Source organism: Thalia democratica, chromosome 1, assembly GCF_965202585.1.
Source record: "Thalia democratica chromosome 1, ktThaDemo2.hap1.1, whole genome shotgun sequence".
Classification (NCBI taxonomy): Eukaryota; Metazoa; Chordata; class Thaliacea; order Salpida; family Salpidae; genus Thalia; species Thalia democratica.
Genome location: NC_139165.1, coordinates 105,019,420 through 105,031,902, shown reverse-complemented (window position 1 = coordinate 105,031,902; position 12,483 = coordinate 105,019,420). Strand labels below are relative to the sequence as shown.

General features: G+C 23.8%; 1 protein-coding gene across 1 annotated transcript; it reads left to right on the top strand.

Annotated features, from left to right (window-relative positions):
* The first annotated feature begins 5,755 nt into the window (after positions 1 to 5,755).
* On the top strand, positions 5,756 to 12,281 carry LOC145842101 (mitochondrial import inner membrane translocase subunit Tim13-A-like). Its single transcript, XM_082949487.1, has 3 exons — positions 5,756 to 5,895; positions 10,924 to 10,992; positions 12,168 to 12,281. Exons 1-3 carry the CDS (start codon positions 5,788 to 5,790, stop codon positions 12,279 to 12,281), a joined length of 291 nt encoding a protein of 96 aa, XP_082805613.1. The 5' UTR covers positions 5,756 to 5,787.
* The last annotated feature ends 202 nt before the right edge of the window (positions 12,282 to 12,483 follow it).

Genomic DNA, 12,483 nt, shown 5'->3' with positions numbered 1-12,483 from the left:
TATTGTTAATTACTCTATGCTTTATTATTAATTATGTTGATTGCGTTTTTACTATATAAAAATCTCATTGTGAGTTAGAGCAGCTTGATTTGATAAGTATTGTTTACTTAAAACCGAGTGTGCATTTTGGTTAGAACATAAACACTAGTCAAGCTTTTACTGTTTAATTATCATAACTCACTAAAATTATTTGCTATTCTTTTATAAACAAACACCTAAATAACAAGACAGAAAACTTAAAACTTTGAAAAATATTATCAGTGTTAGACTGGTAGTTTCTAAAATTAAAAGTTTAAGACAAAGATTTGCATAATCAAGATTACTTTTTATGTAACTTTAGTTGTAACACTTTTGAACCAAGCAATCATTTTTATTTTAAAACAATTTACCAAGCAAATAATTCATCAAATTTACTTTATAGAAAAAGTAAAACTGTTTTTGAACTTAACACTTAACTAACAAGTTGTTTTTGATCAAACAACTTAATTAGTTTTTACCACTAATTTTTGTAGATTTTTGCTGTTTGTTTGAATAAGTGCTAAAAACTTTATTTTAAGGAAACAACAGAGTTTTTATTATTATTAAAAGTTGTTTTTGTTTTTACATTTTAAGCTTCTGAGATATATTACCTACAACAGTTTTTAAGTAAAAGACAATGATTTGCAAAAGGAAGATATTTGTATAAAACTCTAGTTGTAGAGTTTTTTTAACTAACCATTTAGTTATTTTTTGAAAAATTGTTACCATCAAGTTGATAGGATACCAATAAAAAGTATTAAAGCTGTGTTTAGTATTTTTAAAGGTATCCTATTAAATTCAACGTCTAAAACAGTTTAAATAAGTTTTTAAATTCATACAAGTTGTATAAAGGTTCAAAATAAAAATAAAGATAAAATTCCAACAAATACCCTTAAAAAGTTTAAAAGCTGTGTTTAGTTTTTCAATGGATATCATTTTGAAACTTAACATCTAAAACAGCATAACGAGTTATAAAACTTAAACAAGTAAAATAAAAGTTTGAATTAAGATATTTGGATCAAATTCAAAAAAGTTTAAAAAGTTTTTAAAGTGGTAAAGATTAAAAGTAAAACAAAATAAGATATGTCGAACTCAAAAGGATACCCAAAAAAAGTTTTAAAGCTATGTTAAGTTTTTTATGCTTATTACGAAAAGAATTAAAAGCAATAAGCAAAACAAAGAACAATTCTTCCAGGTTTCAAATCTACCAAATTTTAAATCAATTTCAAATATTAATTTCTTTATAAATTAATGTTAACTTTTAAAATGATAAAGTAGTTAATATTACATTTTTGAAAAACGTTAAGCTAGTTTAATTTTTTAGAATAAATTTGTTTTGTTTGAATCTTTATTTAAAAATTATAAATGAAAATGAAACGCTTTACAGACAAACTTAGATGGTCTTAAGCAAAGTCTTGAAGAGTTGTTTAGAAGTTGGCAGAACAACTTACAAAACCTAAACGGATTTAATGAAGCTGATACGTTTTTAGAAGAACTATATACACAAAGCAATGAGTTTGACAACAAAATTAAAAATAGAATATTATATTTTTTCAATCGTAATAAAGTAGAAGTTGATGAGATGGCAAAAGAGGTTCATAGGAGTTTAGAATAAATGAATTATAATGAAGCTTGTCATCAAAATAACCAAAAGGTTGAAGAATATCGTGGACGCACGGAACAAAATTCCAATAAAATAAACAAACTGAATGAAATGCGAGATGAGTTGGTTGAAAAGTGGCAACAAATCCATCATCATGCCATGGATATATTAGAAAACTTCAACCGACAAGAACGACTACAGCAACTACAACAACAACTTCAACAACAACAACATGGATTGAGTTCAGAAATAATTGAAAAATTTCCCCTCTTTACGGCTGACCAATCACATGTTGGTGACCAGTGTAGTATTTGTATGGAAGGTGTGAAAGTTGGTAGAAGTATGATGCGTCTCGACTGCGATGGTCGGCACGCTTTTTGTCAAGTCTGTATTGAAGGATGGTTCGCTGACCACAACACATGTCCTCTTTGTAGGCATAAATTTTAGTGTACAATAATTTTACATCTGGTCCTTAGACGACAGTTTTGTGCATTTATTTTAATTGTTCAATAAATTGTTTATATATAATAAGATTTGTCTATTTTGATATCTAAATAACTATTTAAGTTAAGTAAATAGATTAAGCAGAAATTTAACTAAAATTTTTATTTGTATAGTAAAATTACAATTACTAGGCACATAGTTAGTCAAATACTGATTAATTTATATATAAGTTAATTAGATCAAGTTTTTAAGCATTTGTTTTTTTCTGTTTAATTAACTGTGTACATATCGTATATTCGAAAAATTGTATATTTTATCATAAAAAAATTGTAGAGTCCCTTGATGTTATTTTGTAATGAACAAACCAGTTCGTATTCATAAAGATCTAAAATATAAATCATTGTTAAAAGGTTCAAAGGTTATAAAAAAAAAAAACAAACAACCTGTTTTCTATGTAAAAAGTTGTTTTAATTAAAAAAGTTAGTTAAACTAAACTAATAAAATAAACAAAACAAAAATATCAAAAGTTTACAATCACAAACGCTGGTTTTACAATAATAAATATTAAAACAAAAATATTTGTTTTAAACTTTAGACTATTTAAGAAAATATTTGTAAGAAGTATAATTACTCGCATCACAGAATGAAATCAAAGAAATATAAGTATAACAAGTAACATGTACAATGATATGTTTTTTTAAGTTAAGCACAAAACGTTAAAAAAAAACTATGAGCACAATAAGGTGTATATGTTTCCCCGATTGTCAAGTTTTAGATTGTTTTATTTTAGCGCGAGGAATAAAATGAATAAACAACATAAAAAATATCAGTTTCCCTCAAGTTTTACATTTTTTCAATGTCAAATAGTGTTACGAGATATGACGAACTAGTGTAACGAGATATATTTGTGTATGTACTTTTAGTAGTTTCAAAATTCAAAAAATTAACTGATTTTTAGAGATACGTTAAAAAGACTTTTAAGTATTTAAATTATTATGTAAGCAAAAAAATACGAATACTTAAATTTTAAAAATTTGCAGTTATTGTGAATAATTTTTTGTTTTCTATTTTTTATATATGTAATTTTACTATCAAAATCTTAATTATTAGAACTTCTTTTTATAACTTTTAGTTTTGTTTTTCAACGTCAAATAGATTTACGAGATATGACGAACATAAGTTTATAAAACTACTAAAGCATATATATAAAAGTAAACTACGATTTGTACCTTTTAATATCACCTTTTACCATTATGTTTTCTTTGAAAATAACTTTTGCTACACTTTTACTACTTAAATATTTTTTTTTTGCAATTTCACTAACGTTTAATCAGTAGAAAGACTATATAGACTATATATAAATATTATAAGACTATATAGAAAGACTTTATGATTAGGGTTTAAAACTTTGCATAATTTCCTTGTTAGACTCATTACATACATTTGGTATTGCCAACGAAAAAAAAAAAGGTTGAAAACGTTAGCTTGAATTTTCCGTTTTTATTTCAAACATTAAGGCTGCCATCAACAACTTTGCATAAAAAATTGTATTTATATATATGTTATGCTTGGGTAGGCATTTAATTATTTATTTTTATATTTATTCTATTTGATGTAGAACTACAGTTTGGTAATCCATTCAGCGGTGAAACTTAGTAGCTGTCCCAAATTTTCAATTAATTGTTTTCAATCTTTTAAAATCAACATGACTTGTGTTTTATTATTATATAAATAGTTTTAATAGTGTTGTACGACTCGATAACCGAAAGGTTCCTTTATACACAGGTCTTTACACTAAACTTTTTGAGAGCTTTTTTAATCGTGCAATAAACAATATATTCAGTTTAAAATTTATAATTTTTTCATATAAACTAACAAATCTGTAATATAACACAAAGTTGTATAATAATTCATGTTAAAACAACTAAAAATAAAAACATATAGTTAGTTGTTTATTTTATTGTGCAAGAAAAATTGTCATGACTTTTGTTAATGAATTTATTTACAAAATTAATATAATTATTCAGTTCAAAATTTATGTACTGTTTTACAGTTGTTTAAACTCATGTTAAATTTAGTAACTTATAAAATAAAGTATGGCATACAATGCTTCAATATACAAAAAAAAAGTTTAAATACGAAAATTGTAACATGTATATACTATATAACGTAGTTTACCTTTTATACACAGTAAAAATAGTTTCTTTATACTTTTGTTGATTTTTTTAGATGTACATTAAAAGCATGTAGTAAAGTAAATACATTGAAAAAACATAAATACTAAAATATCCAAAAATTATTTAGATAAGTATCTCATAATGTTTTTGTTAAGTTATATTTCTTAATTAAAGTTGTAAAACAAAAATATTTATTTGCAGATAAATTAATTAAAGCAAGTTCTTAAAATATTAAAATATTCTTATTTTATAACTACAGTACAGGGAATTTAATCTTAATAAGTCACTTAATTTTTAATTTTCACAATAATTAGCATCAAGATAAATATTTACAAATTAATTTTTATGATTTTCTGTAAATTTTAGATAAACTAAAACTGTAAATTGTATAAATGCAGTGTAAATTGAAAATATTTATCGAAGTAAAAAGGTATATGAACCAACAACAACAAAGAAACTTATAAAACAGAAGTATCTTTTACAATTTTAAAATAAATTTTATGTTTTTAGTACAAAAAACTTTCTTATAAAAAACTCAAATCTACTGATCCTCACACTCTAAACGTTATCATTAAACATATATTTTTTAAGTTATTGAATAGCTTAAGTTATAGAAGCTAGTAGTTATAGCTAAAATCTTTTATACAGACATTTTTTATAGAATGTAATTCATCTTTATTTTATTGCTGCCAAACTTTATCAATATTCATAAAAGTGCTTTCAAAAGATTATGATAACTAAAAAAGTAATTAGACAAAGGAGAGAGCTCTTTTTTAACGCCTATTATTTTTATTTTGTTTAAAAAAAAGCAAAAATAGTTTTTTTAATATTAATAATTATTAAAACATCATCAAACAAAACATAAGAAACAAAATATATATATTTTTTTTATGAATTTATGTAGTTAAAAAAGTTAAAAACAATCGTATGCTTAAAATGTTATAAATGTTGTTTTAAAAATACTTTTCGGTGTAATATGCTTACTTACTTTTTTTAATTTTTTTACAATATTAATTAAAATATGTCCTTACTAACATTTTATCTAACTTTATCGTTGTATATATGTAAGTTGTTTAAGAATTTAAAAAGTTTTAAAATTTGTATTACAAACTTTTATAATTTATTATAAAATTTTTCAAGGAGTCCTTGTCAAGGACTTATTAGTTTATTTAAACTTTTCAAACTATCTACAGCTTGGACCTGGGGCACGACGAACCTTTCGGTTATGGAATTAAATAAATTAAACAAAAGTTTTAAATTAAAAAAAAAACTTATACAGTGCATCAAATTTAAATTTAAAATGTACATACACATACAATATTAAAATATACTAACAATACAGGCTTAAGAACTAGGTTTTTTGAGCATATTCTGCTTTCGTTTTTGTCAAGTATAAACTTAATAACATAATATTGGCTTTAAATTAAGACCTAGTTACAAGTATGCTAAAAGACACAAAAGTACTTGTCATCTTAAAAGCCTCCATTGTACAAATTCAACTAAATATAACATTTCTAAAAAAAATTGTCAAAAGAAAAATAAAAAATGGATGAATCAGCAGGAGGAATGACACTGAACAATGATTCCATCAAAGAAACCATGAAAATGATCCAGATGCAAGGTCAAATGCAGCAACAAGAAGTTATGACACAGGTTAAAATAATTTTTAACTGTTGTTTATTTTTTAATTACTCACTATTTTAGTATTTTAAATATTCATGATAAACAAGCTTTATTCAAAAACCGTTGGTAATTTCCTAGGATTATTTTGCACCAATAAAACTTTCAATTTTACACTCTGATAAAACATTTACACTTTCATTTTTACTATTTGATAAGACAAGTATAGAATTAAAAAGCTCTAAATAAGTAAGCACTAATTTTTTAAATAATTTAGAAAAATTTTATGTATGTAAGTATGCTATAAAAGTTTATTTACTTACATTGTTAGATAAGTAATTTTTATGTCACTAGAAGGATATATTCTGTCTAAGATTTATTATTGTAACTTTGATTTAAAATAAATACAAACTTTCATAGTGAGAATTTTTTATTTTTGTCACAATAAATCACATGTAGTTAAAATATCGAAATTAGATTAAAGGTCAGCAGAAGTGGCAGTATTTTATCTTTCCTCTAAACAGCTTGTCTTCATCTCTATCTGTAAAAAGTTATTTTTATTTAGTAAATATCCTTAAAACACTGCTTAATTTAAATAATAAGTGTGTGTGAATTATTTTAAACTTGTATTATTCAGATTAATTCATATAGGTAAATACAAACTTAATTTTTAAAATGTATTTAAAATTTTATTTTTACACATTATATTTTGTCCTTCATTTATTTATTTATTTATTTATATTTGTTCTTTTTATTTACTTTACGGTCTCTACTTTTAATTTAAGCTTTTAATTCTATACTTATCTTATCAAAGTGTAAAATTAGAAGTGTAAAATAGTGATATTGGTGCAAAATCATCCTAGGAAATTACTAAACCTTTTATTCAATAATCTTTTTAAGGGCATAGGGGGGGGGTGTAAACACCCCTTTTGGTTTTTGATCTTACTTTATATAGTTTTTACTAAGCTACAAGGTGCTTTTTACAGATTTTAAAAGTTCAAAACAATTTTTGAGATATAGCTGGTCAAAGTCAGAAAATATCAAATTTTCAAAATTTTCAGGAAATAATCCTTGCAATATTTAAAAAATTCTTTTGGAACAGAATTAAAAAAAAAAAATTATAACAAAAAACCAAAAATATTGTATTTTTGTTATTTTTTATATTAAGTTTTTATTTTTAAATTGTTTTAAAATTCTTTTTGACAGAATTTTCTAAATATACCAAGGAACATTTCCTAAAAATTTGAGGTAGTTATCTCAAAAAATGTAGGAGAAGATAGATTTTTAGTGAAATAGTCTATTTTTGCAGTTTTAGTTTGCGCCTCCCATAAGGAGCCTATTGTTGGCTTTGACTTTGACCGGCTATATCTCAAAAACTATTTTGATTTTTTTAAATCTGTAAAAAGCATTTTGTATAGTATAAACTATAAAAAATAAGATCAAAAACCAAGAAAGGTTGTTTAACCCCCCTATGCCCTTAAATATAATAGTTTATATGCTATTAATTTTTTAGGTTTAGGACAGAGTAAGTATTGATTTAAATTAACTAAATAAAAACAAAACATGGTGGCCATTTAATCTGGAACCCTATAAACCTAGAATAACCTGATAATGATATTTATAAATAAAACTTGCAAAATTCTGGATTTTATAAATATTGTAAAAAAAACCTAAAATTTTGAACAATTTTCATTGTAAAATAACATAATTAAAAATGTAAACAAAATCTTTGTAGATACAATAAAAAATAACCTATTTCTGTTAAGTTTTTCATATTAAATTACAATATATGTAGTTTCACAGTATATTCTTCGTAATTTTAATGCATTTTTACCTTAAATTTACTTTTATATTAACAAAATATTAATTAAAGTTAGAAGAAAACTTTTTCCTCCCTAAAGAAAACATCATTACAGTCTAAACATTTGTTTTAACAGAAAAATATATTTTCTCCTACGTTTTTAAAATAAGTACTTCAAATTTAAATTTTAAATTTTCAAAGAAAATTAACAAAATAATAGTTATGACAAAAAAACAAAAGAAAACTTTTTTTGTTTATTTTTTATAAAATTCAATTTTATTTTTCTTTATATATTGTTTAAAAATTTGAAGTATTTATCTTAAAATTTGTAGGAGAAGATAGATTTTTAGTGAGATAGCTTTTTTTTTTTGTCATTTTAGTATAGCCTAGAACTTTAGCTTTGCCCAAAATTTTTATTTGTTTGTTTATATCTCAAATTTTTAGACATGTTCCATACAAAAAAAGAAATAACATTTAATATTATCATGAAAAGAAGTATTAATTAAAACTGAAAAAAAAACTTAAAAAGATAAGAAAATCCACAATAATTATATCTATCACTTTTTAAAATTACCCTGAAAATTTTTGAAATTTGTTTCAGGGTGGTCACTAGATTTTTAGAAATTTGTTCTAGGTTTTCTGATTTTTTTTTTTCAGGTTTTTTAAAGTACAACTTCTATTTTTTGTTCGAAACTAAGTTTAAAATTTAATTTAACATTATAAAGTTAATAAAAAGATACTGTAACAATATTTTAAGTGTGTTTTATAATAATTAAAACTCAGTTTATAGTTTTTTTTTTCATTATAGTTATTTCTTATCTTAATTTCATTATATTAAATGTTAAAATTATTGAAAATCCCACGTTTTTTCCAATGTTTTATACACAATACATCAAATTTCAAATTTTCCCTGGTTATTTTTGCCTAAGTTATCTAACTCCAGGATTCCAGTATAAATGGCCACCCTGTAGTTTGATTAAATTTTTTTTGTTTCAACCAATTAGTTTGCTATCTTTATTTGTAACCTTTATTAAACTTTGCAATTTTAATATTTCAAAAGTTATTTTGATTTTTAAAAGGTGATAAAGACAGGGTTGCCTTTTTTTCAAGATAATCAGAATATTTTAAAGTTTTTGAAAATCTTAGGATGACTTAGGACAGCTCAGGATAACTCAAAGTATAATTAAATTGTATAACTCAAGGTGATTCAGGAGAGTTTTTTTTAATGAAAAACTCAGGATAGTTTAAGGTTTTTAAATTTTCTCAGAACAGATTTTTTTAGACTTTGAATAGGATTTATTTTACTTAGTTTTGATGTTTTGTAATTTTATAACCAATTTTGTTGAAGAATTAGGATTATATTAATTTTGAAAAGTAAAAAAAAAGATTAGTAAACATTTAGGATGATTCAAGACAGTTTAAGTTTACTCAAAACAGTTTTTTTTGACTCCAACAGTGACAACCCTGTTAAGGTAAAAAATCTGCAAACTAAGACCAAAATTTGAAAAATAATGACACCGCCACATGACATTAATTTGATATGGCAAAAACTTTAAATTATTGAATGTTATAAATTTGAACATAGTTTGTTTATACACGTGGTTATTTAAATTCCTCTTAAATCAAACTGTAAAATACATGGTGGACCATAATAATACATTATTACACAAAGGTATTCTACTTAAACTGTTTATTAAGGTTCTAATTCATTTGTAGCTTCTAAATTTTTATATAAAATCCTTGGGGGTCATGACAGAAATTTAGGAGGGCATGAGCAAAAAAGGGGCCACAAGGGGTCCATGATGTCATAATTTGAAACTTACAATAGATATTCTGGAATTTATGATGAAGAGCAAAAAAAAGGTGTTAGTGTTTTGAAAAATATTTTTTGAGTAGTCTTGTTGGAGGGGGCCATAGCTTTTTTTAATAAAGGGGTTCTTTTGAAAATAAGTCTGGGAAATCATGCTCTAGTCTTTATTAACTAATATATGTGATACATAAACAATTATTTTCTGTATCATTAAAGACAATAGTCTTCAATGAAACAAAAGTTATTTTTTTTACTATACTAGGTAAGTTTTCATCTAAAAATTCAGTCAATAAGAATAGTAGTTTGTTTAATTTTTAAAAGTATTGACTTAATTTACAATTTAGGATGGGAAAGTTTTCATAATTGCCACGTTTAACTAGATAATTCATTTAGATTTTTATTAGAAGCATACAACCATAAAATAATTTTATTTTTTTGTGTATTCAAGCTTGTAAAACATGATGTTTAAATTTTGATTTATTAAAAGTATTAACTCTCAATTTAAATTTTGTCATTTGGTAAAATGTGTTACAGTTTTACTCATTTGTTTAACTTTAGCAACAGTTAAAGTTTTAAGAAACAATAATAAAACAAACTCAATTATAGGAAGCAAAATGTTTTATTGTATCTGGTTGTTTTAAGAAATTAAACTAATTAGAATGTTCTCAAAGATTTTGCTTTATACAGCTTAATTATAAGCCAAATACTTTACATCTCAACTTAAATATAGATTGTAACTAGCTGACAATAAAATTGAGGATTTTTCCTTAGAAAAATTTGCTAGAAACTGTATAGCTTAATATCTTTTCTTCAAAAACTAAGTAGTAGATTTTATGTATAAGCTAGTGTTAGATTAAAAAAAAAGTATTAAGCATCTGCTACAGTAAAAGCTACCTGTGGGTCAGATTTGATAGTACATATAATACTAAGCCACTGACATATATATCACTTAATGTAAATTTGTTATTGACTAATTTAATTGCTTTTAAGTTCGAAAAGTTTTAAGTTTGAAATTCAAATTATTTTCAGATTTCAGTAGTTTTATCACATAACAGTAGAAATATTTCTTTGATTATTATTAAATTAAGTTTTGAGTAGAAATTTTTAAAATAAGCTACAAGTTACTTTATCAGATTAATAAAAACTCAAAATGACTTTTGAGATATAGCGATAAAGTCAGAGACTACAGTAGGTTCCTTATGGGAGGCACAAACTAAAACGGCAAATAACTTGAAATCAATAAAAATCTATCTCCTACGTTTTTTGAGATAATTACCTCAAAGTTTTAGGAAATGTTCCTTTGAATATTTAGGATATTCTGTCGGAAATAATTTGAATAAAATTAAAAATATATTATAAAAAAAATAAAACAAAAAAAAGCATTTTCTTTTTTGCCCTTAATTTACAATAAATGTATTAAACATTTATGTAAAAAACATAAAATTTGCAGACCCTGAATGACCAGTGCTTCAAAATGTGTGTCACTTCGCCTGGAACTTATTTGGACTCTTCCCAACAGGTTTGTTTGGTTGAAAAACTTTTTGATAAAAATATTTCCTCGTTTGTATTTTGTTAGTTCATTACAGAGTTTTCTTAATTGGTATCTCTGTACTGATTAAATATTTTTTATTTATAATAAAGAATGCAAGGTTTGTGTGATTAAATAAAAAATATTTTTTTATTACAAAAATATTTGCGTCTTGATTAATTGTTTCAGTAGTTTAGTTCAGAGATTCCTTAAATGTGCTCTTTTGTACTGAGGATACTAAAAAAAAATGGAATTGGAAATTTTTTGTTTTAGTTCATAAATGCTTTTTTATGGTTCACAATATGTTGCTCAATAATAATTACAACTTCAACTTACATAAGCATTTTTTGTCACAAAAGTTAAAAAATGATAATCAAGGCATGCACAAGGTTTTTTTTTGTTATGCCAATCTTTGAAAAAAATAATCTTGTAGGTTGTTCGTTTTAAATCTACATTTTCAGCTTTAAAAATGCATAATTTTGCTTGTGTTGTTGTTAATAATCATGTTTCATTAAGTTTTTATTTTTCTGTATATCTCATATGATCTTTAGTTCATGTTTTGAAATATAAAAAGTTTTACTACTAGGTAGACTTAAATGAATAATAGATTTTAAAAGTACATATTTATTTTTTGAAATGCCTCCGTAAACGCGTAAATAGATACGTTGAATAATATTAATCACACTACTATGCATTATGTCTACCAATTAAAATAAAAATTAAAAGCTGAAACTGATTTAAATTCTAAAAATATTTTGTTTTACACAGAAATACCTAGGAAAAATGTGTTTGTTTTAATTAGTGCTCGTATTGTTGTATACTGACTTATTTAAGTTTTAAGATTTAAAATATATAAATATTTTCGCAGATTTATAAGTGGTGAATTTGCTCTATTGATTACATGCACTAAATTATTTTTTTCTTTACAGAAATGCCCAGAAAAATGTGTAGATTAGTTATTACCACAGAATTTTTTTCAGTAAACAAAATTTATATAGTAGTTTCATTTTTTTCATGCTGATATTTTTTTTCCCTACAGAAATTTAATCCTAGATTGTATCCTAGATTGGCATAGTCTTAAAAAATCTACATACAAATTTCAATAATTTTATTAGTAAAAATTTAAGTTTTTGATTATATATACTGAATTATTTTTTTCCCCACAGAAATGCCTGGGAAAATGCGTGGACAGATACATTGAAGCTTGGAACTCAGTTTCGAAAGCAGTCACTGAAAAAATAAAAAGCCAAGCGGAACAGATGAAGCAGCAAGCTCAGTGATTAAGTTTACATTTTCTTTAGATTTTTATTTTTAATTGTACATTCATCCGATTTTTATTTAAATTGTACATTCTTTTCATATTTTAATTTAATTTTCATTGTACATTATTTTAAAATTCTAAAAGTGTTTTCTGTAATTTTTACTTTTTGCTTTCAAAAATGCTGCTATCAAACTGTGTATAATAACTGTAAGTTCACAACA

Bases quoted from the DNA above. Each gene is read 5' to 3' on its own strand.
- LOC145842101 (XM_082949487.1), top strand. From the start codon at position 5,788: ATGGATGAATCAGCAGGAGGAATGACACTGAACAATGATTCCATCAAA. The intron at 5,896-10,923 runs GTTAAAATAATT...TAAAATTTGCAG, and splicing joins AACAAGAAGTTATGACACAG to ACCCTGAATGACCAGTGCTT. The intron at 10,993-12,167 runs GTTTGTTTGGTT...TTTTCCCCACAG, and splicing joins ATTTGGACTCTTCCCAACAG to AAATGCCTGGGAAAATGCGT.